At 41.4% G+C, this 16,370-nt stretch overlaps 2 protein-coding genes across 2 annotated transcripts in view; one reads left to right on the top strand and one right to left on the bottom strand.

The window, feature by feature from the left end:
- Positions 1-3,075: 3,075 nt before the first annotated feature.
- Positions 3,076-12,339, top strand: LOC118419730 (polypeptide N-acetylgalactosaminyltransferase 10-like). The gene is made up of 11 exons (XM_035826269.1): positions 3,076-3,300; positions 4,449-4,615; positions 5,960-6,145; positions 7,230-7,312; positions 7,583-7,686; positions 8,210-8,327; positions 9,290-9,400; positions 9,661-9,894; positions 10,251-10,376; positions 10,710-10,853; positions 11,986-12,339. The coding sequence occupies exons 1-11, from the start codon at positions 3,116-3,118 to the stop codon at positions 12,109-12,111; spliced, it is 1,584 nt and encodes a 527-aa protein (XP_035682162.1). The 5' UTR covers positions 3,076-3,115; the 3' UTR covers positions 12,112-12,339.
- A 1,944-nt stretch (positions 12,340-14,283) lies between these two features.
- The window catches only part of LOC118419732, a 4,193-nt gene continuing 2,106 nt past the window's right edge, over positions 14,284-16,370 (bottom strand). Inside the window, exon 2 of the mRNA XM_035826271.1 lies at positions 14,284-15,860. Within this exon, the coding sequence (XP_035682164.1) occupies positions 15,348-15,860 (513 nt within the window). The 3' untranslated portion in view covers positions 14,284-15,347. The remainder of the gene's footprint in view (positions 15,861-16,370) is intronic.

Raw genomic sequence — 16,370 nt, forward strand, 5'->3', positions numbered from 1 at the left:
CTCGGTGTATTTTCTATCATATGATAATTTGTGGTCAGCATTACCAACGAACCTCAAGAGTTATCGTGATGATATTTTATATTTGAATAAGTCTTATATATTGTCAACGTTGCTTTTTGGCGCGTGTTGCCTTGAAACTGTAACAGAAATTCCCTGTTTTTGCATATTTTGTCAGGGATATTCAGTGACCTTGACTTCCTGATGACAGATAATATTTTGTTTGTGTATTTGTTTATTACCCTAATATTTTATGTAAGTAAGACGGTGTTTAGGTCTCTAGCTCCCTACCATTTTGCTTTCCCTGCCTCGTATGTAGCGCAAGTTAACTGGTACGATACATATATATATATATATATATATATATATATATATATATATATATTGCTCTACATTAAATCAGAGACAAAGTTAAAGTATTTTCGTATTTGATATACCTAGTCATAATGTTTACTTAGTATTAAAATCATTATGATGATTAATGAGCACTACACTTACATCACCAATTAGGGCGTGGTCTTTAGAACCACAAAGTTCCCGGTTCGCTACATTGTTATTTCCACTTGCTGCATGTTTTTGTAGCATTGTGTTGCTGTCATGAACAAGTAAAGGAAAATCAGTCAGTCACTATGAATATACTAAAGAATGAAATTTAAAAATATATCAAGTCAATTACACACAATGTTATACTGGTTGTAGCTAACATGTCATATTGTAAAGGAACGACGTAAATAAAATTTTAGCTTAATCCGTGTGCCAAATTAGTTATTGTCTACTATTCTCACCCCAGGGATCTGATAGTGACAAGAGGAGTATTGTTACAGACATCACTGATGGCAGGAGGGAATATACAGCTCCATGGGGGAAGGGAGACAGGAGAAACAGAACAGGTATGTACATCATCCATCCATCCATCTTTCCATCCATCCATCCGTCCGTCCGTCCGTCCATCCATCCGTCCGTCCATCCATCCGTCCGTCCGTCCGTCCGTCCATCCATCCATCCATCTTTCCATCCATCCATCCGTCCGTCCGTCCATCCATCCATCCATCCATCCATCCACCCATCCATCCATCCATCCATCCATCCATCCACCCATCCATCCATCCATCCATCCATCCATCCATCCATCCATCCATCCATCCATCCATCCATCCATCCATCCATCCGTCCATCCATCCATCCATCCGTCCACCCGTCCATCCATCCATCCATCCATCTTTCCATCCATCCATCCGTCCGTCCGTCCATCCGTCCGTCCATACATCCATCCGTCCATCCATCCATCCATCCATCCATCCATCCATCCATCCATCCATCCATCCATCCATCCATCCATCCATCCATCCATCCATCCATCCATCCATCCATCCATCCATCCATCCGTCCATCCATCCATCCATCCATCCACCCATACATCCAAACATCCATACATCCACTTATTCATACATAAATCCATCCTTTCACTTGTTTATACATAAATCCATCTATTTATCCATCTATCCAAATTAAAACAAAGTCTATACGAAGCATCAAATTCGTCGTGGCTTCGTCTTACCTTAACATATACATATAAAACCTGTTTTACCAGATCACTTCAGTCTCACTGACAAAGGACAGCTGGTACGGTGTTATCTGAAACGTCAAAGCGTTTCCAAAATTATATCCGATTGCTTGTCAAGTAAGTGCGTTTTTTGCGTATATTTGATTTCGATTTTCGAAATGATAAATGAGTTTTTATCAGGTACACCATATTCCGGTTAGTGACCCCTGTCTGTAAATGTTACGACTTTGACAGTGACATAAATAGGCTGCAGTTGATTTCCCGTGAGACATCAAGTCTGCCTTAGGCTACATAGGATCTCAATTGTATCCGTGCCCGTCAGGTATGTAGTCCCGGCCCGGGTCACTAGGCCCCAAAGTTTTCCCGGTGGGTACCTCTCGGTGTTTCACGGGCACGCCATTGCGTCTATTTGACATATTTATTTGACCCACTCACATCGGGAAGGACACCGACCCTTTTCCATAAGTGTGGTGGTTTCTAGTAGTTGTTCTCAATACGGTGCTCCCATTTATCGTCTTAGCCAAAGCTAGGTTCTAATGCACACCTGAGTCGAGGAAAACACCTAGACCGGTCCAGGATTCGGACTCGGTACCTACTGGGTCTAATTCACCAGCCCTTGCCACTAGACCATCATGCTGCCACTGTTAACCTGGCTTATATCCCTCTGATGCTTGGGAATAATCACTCACACACACAGACGTAGTAGACCCATGTGTATTGACAGTGAGTCGGTTGCCCCGCCTTCCAACCCCCACTCGGCCCAGTACGCATGCCTGGACTATTCCATTAGTGAGGGTGTAAACCAAACTACATGACAATACCAGACTGCCAATACAATACCAGAGGAAATGGAAATGGTAACTGTCCTTGGTGCTGAATTCACTGCACGGCAGGCAGGGTTCCTATTATTTGATATCGTGGCGGTATCGAGTGTGGAGAACAATGACGGCCCGCCTCAACGAAGTCTGATATGTGGTGAGGATAAGATGAGAGAGAATCACTTAAAGACAACTCATACCACGAGATGGCAGAGGTAGAGGTCAATCGCAAATGTAGTAAGGTAGTCCCAAAACCTTTTTGAGGTCATAGGGGCATCGGGTTGCTATCCAACTGGGCATGGCAACATTTCATCTCTTCCCTTCTTTGGAAGTGTAAACAAAATTCCTTTGTAAATGTAAACAATTCCTTTTTTTTAATATAGTAAGGTGATATAGGCACAACCAGCTGCAGGGAGAACGTCCTTCCAACGTTTCGGTGTCTGTCAGATACCATCATCAGGGTTAGAATGGCTGGATACGATTCTCGATGCTACTTACTTTTTCTGTGAAAGTGACGTCATCCATGACGTCAGGAAACAGCCTGATAAAACCATAATGACAAGATCTGTATGCGATTGAGTTTAGAATGGGATATAATTTGCTACCTCTTGTTCAGCATTTTAGCTGTAAACATGGACCTTGCATTTTTTTAATGTCACCGCCAATATAGATTGCCATTACTTTCTGTGCCCTTAAGCCTTGAATATCTAGCTTCAAGCATTTGTCCAAGGCCTATATGATGAGCCCCTTGGTGTATTTTAATGTTCATCTTATAGGCCCAGGAGAGTACGGCAGGCCTTACGTGTACACAGAGGAAGACAACAAGAGGAAGAGTTTCGGTTACCTTGGCAACGGGTTCAACGCACACGTCAGTGACAAGATCTCAGTAGAAAGAGCGCTGCCGGACACCAGAGACCAACCGTGAGTCGTTTTGGGACTTAGGGTAAAGAGTTAACCCTCAAACCACCGTATGGGGCAAAACTGACCCCAGACGTATATCAATATGTGCCATTGTGACATTTCTGGTTCAAAATAAAGTTCCTTCCATGAGTTTGTTTGTATATATGTCTTAACATGTGCAGACAATGGTGTCACGTCTCCGAGGATGAACTGAGAGAGAGAGATGTCTTATAACATCTTCTACGTTTTTACCGAGATTTGCTCATTGTTGATTACGTTATCCTAGAAAGATTATGCATGGTCCATTTGGGTCAAAACTGACCCCAGCAAAATGTGCATCTTTTAAAACAAACTTTTGAGATCTAAACCACCTATCGTATGACCGCCAAATTGTAATTATAAAACAAAATCGTGGTAACAACTTTTGTGTCATTGTCATGTTATATGACGACGTTATGACGTCAACTGTCTATTTTGGCCACCATATTGGATATTGACCGATAACTCTTGCAATTTCTTGTGTGTAAGACGACTAAACTGATTGCTCGGGACACACGTCCCTACGTGATTGTGACGTAAGCAATGGGTCAAATGTGATTAGAAGTCGGCATCGCCCCCCGTCAGTACTTATAACCTCGTTTAGTAATTTGCCAGCCTCACACTTTTGTACGACTTAAGATTGCTTGCACTAAAGACAGGCGAGTATCTGAAAAAATGACGTAAGCAATGGGCTCAAGGCATATGGAATTTGTAATAAAAATTTGCATTAAATGGGCCCTTAATTCATATCTTATTTGCTATTTGGATTCTAACCCTCGGCCTTGTTAAATGACGAAGTGAATACTGTATAACTATTTCTCAAGTGGCGGCCATGATAGGTCGAAAGCGAGGTCAATGACGCAAAAAGTATTTAGTTTCCCCGAAACCATACAAATTTTCATAATATACTATCAAATAATCAATATTTGAACTAGTGGTATGCACCGAAAGATGTAGTAACTTAAAGGAGCGTAGATTGATTCCATAGTCCCTTAAGATATGCAAAATAAAAGCATAAGAATGCAAATATTTAATGGACGGTTTTTTGTTTGCCACATTGGCCTCGTTTTCGATTTATCATGGCCGCCGCGTGATAAAAGTGTATACTGACTGAATCTGCCCTATCCCAGATGCAAGGATAGACTTTACCCTTCCCGGCTGCCTAACGTCAGTGTGATCATCCCGTTCCATAACGAACACTGGAGCACCCTGCTGCGGACCGTGCACGGAGTCATCGGCAGGACCCCGCCACATCTGCTCGGAGAGGTGATTCTGGTAGACGACTTTAGTAGCAAAGGTAAGTAGTATAGGTTTGTCAATCATTCTCTTCTAAGCCAGGTGGTAATGTACGGAGTGCACGGAGTCATCGGCAGAACCCCGCAACATCTGCTTGGAGAGGTAATTCTGGTAGACGACTTTAGTAGCAAAGGTAAGTAGTATAGGTTTGTCAATCATTCTCTTCTAAGCCAGGTGGTAATGTACGGAGTGCACGGAGTCATCGGCAGACCCCGTCACATCTGCTTTGAGAATTGATCCTGGTAGACGATTTTGTGGGGCCGCGTAGCACAGTGGTAGTGTATTCGGCCCGTGACCGAGAGGTCGCCGGTTCGAATCCGCCTGCCGTGTTGCCAGTCTTGTGCCCTTGGGAAAGGCACTTTACACGACTTTCCTTACTTTACTCAAGTGAAAAATGAGTCGTCCCTCGGATAGGACGTTAAATGGAGGTCCCGTGTATGGGGAGAGCCATACCCCATGCACGTTAAAGAACCCCAACACGTGCGATCGTGCGGTGTGCGTTGGTGCAAATCCTTCTGTCGGAAGTTGGTGATTCACCTCAAATCACCCGGATGGAGGCCTGGCGAACCTCTGTCTCGTATCAGCCACATGGTGAATTACATCATTCACCCGGACGGGAGACCTGGCGCATCCCCGTCTTGTAATTAGCCATACGAAAGGGTATGTCACCCCGTAAGGGACGGTATAACCCCATCGTGTGTAAACATGTGCGAACATGTTTACAGTTGATCACGTCGACCGATGATGATGAGACGATTTCAGTAGGAAATGTGAGTAGTATAGGTTAAACTTTGCTAATCATTCTCTTCTAAGCTAGGAGGTAATAAATATTGTAACCCATTCTTTCCAAATGATGTATGTTGAGACGGTTGCTACAGAATCACCACGATCGCGAGCTTAAGTTTATACACCTCTCTACCATCAGATATCCTGGAAGACCCCTTACAGCATGGGGACAGTTATTTGGCAGTGGCACTATTTTCGCTTGTCATCGGATCTGCAGTGGCCATTCCTACAATTAATTTGTGTGTGTGTGTGTGTGCGTGTGTGTGTGCGCGCGCGCGCGCGCGCGCGTGTGTGTGTGTGTGTGTGTGTGTGTGTGCAAAATAATTGAGAGTGAAAAACTTACCAGCCAGGGCTACAGCTATGACAATGCAATATTGGAATCTCACGTTTACCGATTTTTCTAACATTTCATCCTTACATATGAACAACCAACTAGAAATGTTGAGAAGTGCCCGAAAAAATATATTCTCGTCGAACTACCATTACGTATAGTTTTGTTGTAATCCTTATGTCAATCAGATCTGGTATTACTTTTGGCAACGCTATTTTGCATTCCCAGAAAATTGCGGAAGGCCACTGAATGAGTATATGGCGACCTTCCCCCAAGTTCGCATCTTGCGTATGAAACAGCGCGAAGGACTGATCAGAGCCAGGCTGCGGGGGGTCGAGGTTGCTAGGGGCAACGTACTGGTGTTCATGGACGCCCACTGTGAGGTCAACGTCAACTGGTTACCGCCCCTGCTCGGTACGGCGATTTTTTCTTATACTATATGTACAAGTAAGATAAATGCACGGTCATTAACCCCACTCAAGTTCTCAGGACACAGTTTTTCCCTATGGGGATTTACATGGTTAAGGAACCCAAAGTTGGGTGGTTCGAAACCTCAAAATTTATAGCAGGGTGCAGAAACAATCAACAAGAATTTAACATGTTGAAGTGCATGATACATCCTACAAAATATCTGAAAATGAGCATAAATTTGCCAGCTCGCGTTTCTATAGAACGCTTTGATTTGACCCCAGCGGAGGTCTTCGAACTGCAGGCGATGCACAGGCAGTGCCCGATACATCGAAAATTCACGCCGGCCGAAGAACCATGCATCGTAACCCAACTTATACAGTCTCAGAACTGATATATTCCTCTCCCATTCACTACATTTTACACCTCACTGTGCACGGAAGAATAAGTACGGACTTTGCAAGTACTGTGACGCACTACTCTAGATCTATACCCGGACTACAATTGGGGACGGGGGTTGCTCATAAATACTGTTATGAGACCTCAAATTACGGGCGCCATCTTAAAATGCTCCCTCGCGAGAACAGCGCATAATGAGAACGCACGAGATGTTGCACGAAAACGAGGACCGAAGGTTCCTGTTTCGTCCTGCGAAATCAAACCATAGCCACCTGAAAATGTTACATGGAAGGTCGTGACTCTGATAGCCATTCACTCATTTATTATATTTATATCCTCGTTTCAATATACATATTCTACGTTAGATTTACATTATACATACAATATACATATTCTACATTACATTTACACAATACATACAACATACATATTCTACGTTCCATTTACATAATACATATACATTTATTCTACGTTTCATCTACCATCGTCAAATAACAGTTATATGTGGTGCCTAACTGTGTCCACAGCAAATGTTGAATAGATTGGCTGTAACAAAAGGCTGTCAGAAAACTTCACAAGCTTCTAGCCTAACACCTTCTTCATTCTCTGCCCACTGAGTGTTGTTCTGTATCTATCAATTAGTCTAATCAAATTTTTGGCTACCTAGAGTTTGACATGTTGTTTTTAACAGAACCTATCAGCGTATCCATGACAACCGTCACCATACCAACCATTGACGTCATCGACCATGCCACATTCGAGTACAAAGAGCAGGTAAGTACGGATACGGAAGGCTCCGCCCCTAAGGAATCACCAAAATACAAAAAATATAATTCTAGACATTCTGAAAGTCATATCAAATAGAACGTATGAAAAAACGCTATTTCAAAATAGTTAAACATTATTTGTGACATCATTTCAACTGGAACTTTATATTTATTGTATATAGTATAAAAGCTCATAGTACTTAATAGTTCATCATTTTTTCATTGACGCATTTTGAAATTATTAACATTTTTTCCGTCATCTCGTCATTTGCATCAGCAAGGTGGTCCGATGCGTGGCGTTTTTGATTGGCAGCTGAACTACAAGCGAATCCCTGTGCTGGACGGCAGAGGAAGAAAAGTCAGACCGACTCTACCATTCAGGTAGGGATGACGTCATGTCTATTCCCAATGGAGCATCTTCCGTTGACGTCACACGTACGTCACACATTCACAGCGTTTGGCTCAAACAAATAAAGAAGACTGAGCTAGCCAGACAAAATTGAGTTTAGTCCATCCTTTCATACATTTGTATTTAGTACGTAGACGGTTAATATTAGACTATTTCTCAACAATAAAATTTTGAAATTTCTATACCAAAGCGGCCCATGTGTAAATGATAACCGTGATCTCTGTTTCTATAATTTGTGGAATCCTCTATTTGAAATAGTATAGGTTAGCAATATGCGGCCACAGCTTATCTCACAAGATCTGCCTAAAAGCATTTATTGGTGTTTTTAATACATCAACGAAGTGACCGACTTTTAACTAATTTAGGGCAATAATAGTTGCTTCACTTTGTACGCGCACTGCTGCTAGGTGTCGCTGCTTATAATGCGGTGCCAAATGTAAAGTATTTTCTTATACATTGACGGTTGCAGTTTTAATGGTATGTGTTTTACCACAGCACCCCAGTCATGCCAGGTGGAGTGTTCGCCATAGACAAGGAATTCTTCCACCACCTTGGAGGATATGACTCTGGGCTCGAGATCTGGGGTGGCGAACAGTTTGAACTCTCGTTCAAAGTGAGTACTGTAAATATATATAAGTTCGCGAGGACTTAATTTCGCGGCAGCGGGAAAAAGAACTTTTAACGGTGGTTTTAAGTTCGCGGTAGCACTATGCACTGTAGTCTCTTACTGCCTTGGAAAAAAGTTCGCGGTGGTTTTGAGTTCGCGGTGAAGCTGCCACCGCGACATTGAACCACCGCGCGCCAGTTTCTGCATTTACAGTATTCTGTGTACGTGTTCCTATAGCCTTGCCGTTTACATTTCTAAAGAGCCACACTCCTCGCATGCTAAAGAACCCACAACAACTATCGAAAAATAGTAGGGGCATGTCCCGTTTTGCGATGGTGCAAATCCTTCCATCTGGAATCGGCGATTCACTGCAAATCTCCCGGATGAAGGCCTAGTGAACCTCCGTCTCGTACCCGCCATATATATGGCAGTAATTGCCGATTCATCGGCAGATTGACATTACGGGAAGAAAAGAGGAAGCTTTACCTTGGAAAAAGGGACAAATGTGCTTAGTTATAAAGAAATCGTTCCTATATATACGGTCTTATACGTTATGTCTTCATCTGGTTTGCGTTGTTTGGTACCCAATACAAGGGGTATAAAGATCCTGCACTTCCAGACCTAACGGAGTGGAGGCGCTTGTGTGCGGTCTCTGTCCTTGAAGATCTGGAGGGCTCTAGCGAATCGCTCCTGTAGGTCACATTTCAGTGATACGTTGTAAAAAAAAAACCTTATACCTGTAATATTCACCTCTCGCACCTAAAAATCCCAGCATCAGTTCAGTTTAGTTCAATCCCAGAATATTCCAATAGAAATATTTATAGGCAATTTTACAAAGGAGACAAAATTTGCTTGAAGTAGGTTATAAATCTGCCTCTGAGATGAAGTACCAGAATGTGCCCTGTTATTTGATACCAAACAGTATACTTATGTTGGGGTTTACTGAGGTGAGATACATGCACTTCCAGATCTGGCAGTGTGGGGGCGTACTGCAAGAGGTGCCTTGCTCTCGAGTCGGCCATGTCTTCCGCAAGTTCTCTCCATACGCCACGGACAACGACGTGTTACAGATACTCAAGGTGAAGCAAATTTGTCTAAAACATAGCAGATATGAATCATTCATCAACCTCGATGCAATTAAGACATGAAAAATTCTTAAATGACTAAAATTTATCACTTTTGGCCTTTTTATATTTTGAGACAAAGAGGCAAAGGAAATAAGTAAAAGCCTTCTTTGTTATACTTTTTTGAAACGATGAAAAATGGATATAATGTCAAAGATGCGGCCGGATGAATAAGAAACGTTGAATATTTCAGACATTTTGTTTCTTCTTTCTAGAACTACATGAGAGTCGCCGAAGTCTGGATGGATGACTACAGACAGTACTACTACAAGAGGATGTTGCGTGGTCCCAAAAATTTCACCAACTTTGACCTTGGGGACCTTTCCTCCCAGAAAGCATTGCGACAGCGCTTGGGATGCCGGGACTTTGGTTGGTTTATGAGAGAGGTCGCCTCGGATCTGGTGAAACACTACCCGCTACAGGACCCGGATATACTGCAACAAGGACGGGTAAGCATCAAAATTTTTTCCTTAAATTTTAGGGCTGGAGATTTTTCTGTATTTATCTGACTAGGGCCTAAGCAATAGCCCAAATAGCTATTATCTATTTATGAATTGTAACAAGATACCCATTTCAATAATAAACATCAAGAAATCAACCTTATGTTTAACATGTAGAAACTAAATTTATTCTTCATTTTCATTTATTCTTTTATAACAATTTGTAGATGTGTGTCGTTTTCCAGCTTTAGCTAAGTTCCGTTGAGTTCAGCTAAGAAAAAAAACTTTAAATCTTTTCCGAACTATCACTTCAAAAAGGATAGATACTAATAAAACGTTCATTTTATCCATTCTTGTGATGACAGATCCAAAGTGTCGGTACTGGTCTGTGCCTGGACAGTGACGGGCTAAACTCTGAGGATCCCGTGGTCCTGAGAAGATGCAGAGACAGACAAGGGGCATTTGGATTGACAAAAACTTATCCCAACCAGGTACGTATCTTCAAAAAGTACCGTTTGGGAGAAAATATTTTCTGTGCACTAAAGTGATGAAAAGACGTTGATAGGGACGGTATCCCCCCTCCCCCAAATTTGCTTGATAAATGCTTTCCCAAATGCTAGGTGCTAAGCAGAGAAAGCAGCATGTACCATTTTTAAAGTCTTTGGTTACGTATAACTCGGCCGGGAATCGAACTCAATCTACCCCCTCTACCCACTCGACCATTCGGCACCGGTCTGTTATGTGCTAAGGGTAGAAATATTTCATGGAATCTGTTATAGCCACAATATATTCCAGAAACGATATTTTGCTGTTTTTAACTGCAGAATTTCACGTATACGGGACTGAAGGAAATAGAAATCACGGACCGCCATCTTTGCTTCGACGTCGATTCCTTGTCCCGGGAGAAGACTTTGGTTTTCTTGACGTGTCATGGGGAGGGGGGCAACCAGATGTGGGAATATCACAAGGTAAGATCCGTAAATAGTTTCATCAGTTTGCTAAATATAGAATACAACACGGTATATTCCGTATCACCCGAGGTACCAGCCCGACCGAGGGTTGGATCGCCCGACGGCCCATGGCCGCAGCCCAGGTATGACATAAATACTCATATGGTAAGGTTCTTGCAGGACAACAAAGATAGTACTTAATTCACGTCTATTATACAGTATCATCATGGTAAAATGTCTGGATCTACTTCTCACGTTTGGGACGGCATTCACTATCATCAGGGTAAAATGGCTGGATCTACTTCTCACGTTTGGGACGACATTCTTGTTGCTGCAGCGCCACCTACATCGGCTATAAGTAGCAGTGAGAAGTACATCCAGCCATTCTACCCTGATGATGGAGTCTGATATATATAGACACCGAAACGTTGGAAGTAAGTACAATCTTGGTTGTGTAAGAAGAACTTTAACTACATCACAAGGTAAGAAATGGAAATATTTTTTTGTTTGTTTCAGCCTTGACTAAATTGGAATTTGACCATTTTAAAGTATGATCACACGTCTTTGTATTATTGTATGTAATTGTTGGTAAATTTTCTTTTGTTTAATCAAAAATAATTACTTTGTTATTACATCAGACGATGAGTATGTATCAAGATGGGCGACATACGTTTGTAGCTTTACACACAAAAAAAAACATAGTTTAATAGTTCCGGTCCTTTTTTTTCTCAGAACAAAAGCATATAATATTAAAGGCAATAAAATATGCTGACGTCATCCGCAAGGTTCAAACATTACATTTAGAATTTGTCCAGATAACATTTCAGAGTATAATTACAAATCTTTTATCAAAAGCAAAAGAGAGAAAGAACATGTGCCAATCAAACAAGTATTGGTTAATGCTCCGCTTTCTCCTCAGTTTTTATAACAGCACACTGCCTGATCAGTGACCTATAACCACATAACAAACCACAATTACCTTCGCTCTATAAGCAATGAACTTAATTACTATAATTACTGAACTGAACTGAACTATAAGTAATAGAAATGGACCTCTGATCGGTGTTTTAATTTTTTTCACATAGACCACCCTATTTTGTTGGAATTCAAAACTTGATATTCCCTTTAGTTTTTTTTCACCGTTCTGTAGGTAACGGGGCTGCTGCGCCACCTTGTGAGCAAGCTTTGTATAGCAGTTGACAACGGATCGTATCAACCGACCATGATGCCTTGCGACTACTCGTCAGAGTCACAACAATGGATATTCATTTCTTGAAGACTGTCGGTGCTTGTGTGTGTGTGTGTCTGTATGTGTGTATGTGTGTGTGTATGTGTTTGGTGTGTTACCACTTTTAATTAGTGCTATTGATCGTAGAAGACATTCAAAAATATGTTTTGTTTCTATAATGGAAGTACCGTAGTTCATTTCTCTTGCCATTGCCTTTGCTGTTTTCTACATTAATATTTGTAGGGAATACGTTGAAGCCGGTGCAATGGCCTAGTGGGTAGAGTGTTCGCCTTGCATTCGGAAGGTCGTGAGTTCGATCCCGGCCGAGTCATACTAAAGACTATAAAAATGGTACATGCTGCTTTCTCTGCGTAGCACTCAGCATTCGGGAAAGAGTATGGAAGTTGAACACACACCACTACCAGTGGAGAAGCCCCCTGCTGTAGTGATTGCGTTGTGTGTGGCCCAGGGCTAACGAAACAGAGATGGGCACCGCCCTATGCGCCAGAAATGGGCACTGCCCTTGGCGCGGGAAGGGTTTAACTTTTTAACTAACGTTGAAGTGCTGCGCCCCGGGCCCCTTTTGCTAATCATAGAATGTCGGAATAACCAAGAGACTCTTCTTGAAACATATCCGCATTCTGGATTGAAATAAAGCCAGTTTTATACGACATAAGTGTGTCATGTGTTGCATTTTTTGCGAACTCAATTAACTAATATAAAAACGGATAGCAGCGGATAGAGCAGCATGGCGAACAATGACGGCCCGCGTCAGTATGACCCAAAGCTGACATGCGGCGAAGAAGAAGAATATATTAAACTAATGTTCTTTTTTTACAAATCCTGATGCCAAAACCGGCCATCTTTGCTCTCCAAATAATTGATAGACTTGCAGGACAAGTCAACACCATACATCTGCTTGGAGACTGATATATGGATCAAAAGAATGGCTGGTAGCTAATATGAAAATTACGCGAACATCGCCTCCGCAATTTGTTCAGCTGTTGAGGTCAAGAGGAGTCAATTGGTCCACACCATTAGGAAGATTGCTTGGCTGTTTCCTGCATTGATTTTATTGTACTGACTGGAGTCGTTATACAGTGTTTTAGAAATTCTTTTCATGGTCAAAAATAATACTTTAGTGTGTGTTATACTTACAACGTAAGGTTTCTGTCCAGTAGAGTCCATTCCAAGACACTATGAGGGTTTTAAGCGATATTTATAATTAGTCTGAAATATTTTGAATAAAAGAATATCTGAGCCACGATAATTAAATTATTTTCAAAAAATTGACTAAGAAAATACTCATTTATTTGAATTTCTTTGAATATTTTAGAAACATTTTGAAAGTAACTGTACAAAAATATCTTTATTTAGAATAATTGTGAAACCTCTCTGTGATTATTTCACATTTACAAATATTTACAAAAAATGGTAAACCTGGCCAAAGCTGGTAAAATTAGTTTATTGCCCCCATAAGAGTAAGCCCTATTGTTGCATCTGTTTTAGATTTCACTGCTGGGCACTGGTGGATCCTTTGTGGTGGGCCATTGTTGCATGGCACCCAACCATACTTTGCAAGGATGTGTGAATTGCTATCTTCCCAGCCCACCGAACCGTTTACAAAAAATGGTAGAAAATGATAAATAATGGTAGAATGCTGTTATCATTATTTAGAAACCATTAGAAGTATCCAATTCCACACCATGAATATTTCCAAAGTTTTACAGGACCAGGGAAATATTTATAAAGTTGAAACAGTGTTAAAAATATTTCTGAAGTACAAATGTCCTAGACATATAATACAAAACTTTAAAATCAATTCTAAACAATGGCAACAAACATCCGCATGGTGTCTTGGAATGGACTCTAAAAGACATTATTATTATTTTTAAAGATCCATCCACTTCGTCATGATGATTCAGGTGGGAATTTCAAATCATAAGTCAATGTAAACGTATCACACACAAATGTAGTCAATATTATAGTATCAGTAGTACGTCTATATTTTCATGGGTTATTCTGACAATAGATAAATGTCAGATATTACGTTACGAATTGCTTGATGTTGACATATATGTCTGGATGTGCAATCGATTGTTGCAGTTCAGTGAAGTACAAAACATTAAATTATGGTATTTTTTTCCGATTGTAGATTTTTATAATGTGCACATCAGGAACTTATATTCTAAAGAAAAAACAAAGCTCAGGTAATTCAACATAATTTTTACTGTTTTATTTGCTGAGCACTAGTAGAAATCGGTGTGATTCTATTTTCGTGACGTTGAAAGAAATCAAATGTTCAATTTCCGTGATCTGGTTTAAGTAATAAGACATTTCTTTCACAAGTTCTTAAACAATACTTGCCGGCTGATAAATCATCACAGTTTCCCCACAATGATAATTTTTTTATTAATTTAAAGACCGACGACTTTTGTGATGATACGGTTTTATTCAAAATTCAAAATACGGCCGCCCGTTTGAAAATCGATCACGCGAGAGCACGTCATAACGAGAACGCACGTGAGCTTGCGCCAAAGCGATGCCGTGATTGGTGTCTGGCTCCCCTAAGTACCAGATTAATTCTATAAGCCTTGCTACATAGTACAAACACCTTCTAGTGACATAGACAGTCTAGACTCTTTGAAATAAATGTAACTATTATTGGTAATTCATAACGCTTCTTCTTGTATAGCTATTCTTGTTATGTTGAGATGACAGAAAAGTATTTAGCAGCAATTTTCGTGCAGTGGCACATAGGCAACTATAGCTCTCTTGATTTACTGTAAAGCTATTGTCTAAATCACATAGTAAAGTTGTTTGCTGCACAACCAAATTTGTACTCACTTCCAACGTTTCGATGTCTGTCAGACACGATCATCAGGGTTAGAATGACTAGGTCTGGTTCTTGCTGCTACTTAGAGCCGATGTAGGTGGCGCTGCAGCAGCAAGAATTCCGTCCCAAAGTGGCTCAGCTTGTATCCCCCTCGTCTCTGTTCATCACTGATTTTCATAACCCAGCGTGTGAGTACAAATTTGGTTGTGTAACAAAGAACCTTACTATGTGAGTAATTTACCAACCTTTTTACGGATATTTTCTAAATCATTTCCTTTTTTTACATCGTGTGTTTGTTTTGGTTCCAGCCTTCCCTAGACAATATTTACCTTCTAAGTATATTATCCTAAAAGTTTTAACTAATTTCCTATTATATAGATGTATACTGACGCAGACTTAAAACTTTTTTCAAAAGAGGGGCATAAAGATGAGAGAAGATAAAAGATTCCTAATTATGAAGTCTTTCTCTCAAACCTATTACTTCCCCATTAAGGGGAGACTCACAAAGTTTCTGGCAGTTCGTCTGGAGAACTCCGGGATCTAAGAAATCTTGACTGTGTGATCGTGATAAGACGCATGTCTTCTCGGTCGCACTGCTAGAATCGTCTTGATCTTCGCGACTTCTTACCGCTGACGCGCAAGGCGTGTCCAGTCCGAATCCGTCAGTAAGACGAAACGATGGCGTCTGAACCGCCACGGTTCGTCTCGAAATGTCTTCACCCTTTGCTTCATCGTTCGTCGTCTTTGAGTTGTCTTTCTTTCCTTCTGCAACGCCTTCGGGATAAACCACGTGCTCCTTCATGATGAACCCTCCATCTGCGGCCTTCTTCAGTTCTATGTAAGTCTTAGGCCCAGCGGGTTCGCAGGGGCTGCTGAGGGTCTCACTCTCGGGCGTGGGGGCGAGTTCCCCCGTACCGAACCCCGTAAGGACCTCCCCGCTCTGACCGTCTATGATGGCCACCTAGTGGTTGAAAACGGATATGACAGAAGTTAAGAAAATTTTAAAAAAGATGAAATGAGATGCATTTCCATTAGTTCTAGCTTAGGAAAGGCTACTCTTCCAATGATCTTTACACGGCAAACTTCCTTTGTCATCCTCCTACGCACGATCCTCAACCGGCTAATCGCCTATGTGAGTACCCTGCTATCTGAAGGGCCACTCCCGCTGTCAGCCAATCAGAGAATGGCCATTCAGTTTTAAAAAAGGGAGCTCGCAAGGACCTGATTGGGCGCTGATTGCCTGGTTCCCATATAAGGCAAGCTCATTAATATTTATAAGCAGGGCGGTCAGTAACCGGGGGTGACCCTTCAGATAGCAGGGTCCCCACATAGGCGATTAGCTGGTTGGGACCGTGCGTAGGAGGATGTCCTTTGTTTGCTTACTTTTTTATCGAAAAATTCTAATGTTGCATACACTGCAATGCATTGCAATAAGTACGCCAAAAATAGTTACTCAAGCAACTGGATATGT

The sequence above is a fragment of the Branchiostoma floridae genome, chromosome 7 (assembly GCF_000003815.2).
Source record: "Branchiostoma floridae strain S238N-H82 chromosome 7, Bfl_VNyyK, whole genome shotgun sequence".
In the NCBI taxonomy this organism is placed as follows: domain Eukaryota; kingdom Metazoa; phylum Chordata; class Leptocardii; order Amphioxiformes; family Branchiostomatidae; genus Branchiostoma; species Branchiostoma floridae.

Coding starts and splice junctions, on each gene's coding strand:
- LOC118419730 (XM_035826269.1), top strand. CDS start 3,116: ATGATGAGCCCCTTGGTGTATTTTAATGTTCATCTTATAGGCCCAGGA. Junction 9,401..9,660: donor ACGTGTTACAGATACTCAAG/GTGAAGCAAATT, acceptor TCTTCTTTCTAG/AACTACATGAGAGTCGCCGA. Junction 10,854..11,985: donor AGATGTGGGAATATCACAAG/GTAAGATCCGTA, acceptor ACCGTTCTGTAG/GTAACGGGGCTGCTGCGCCA.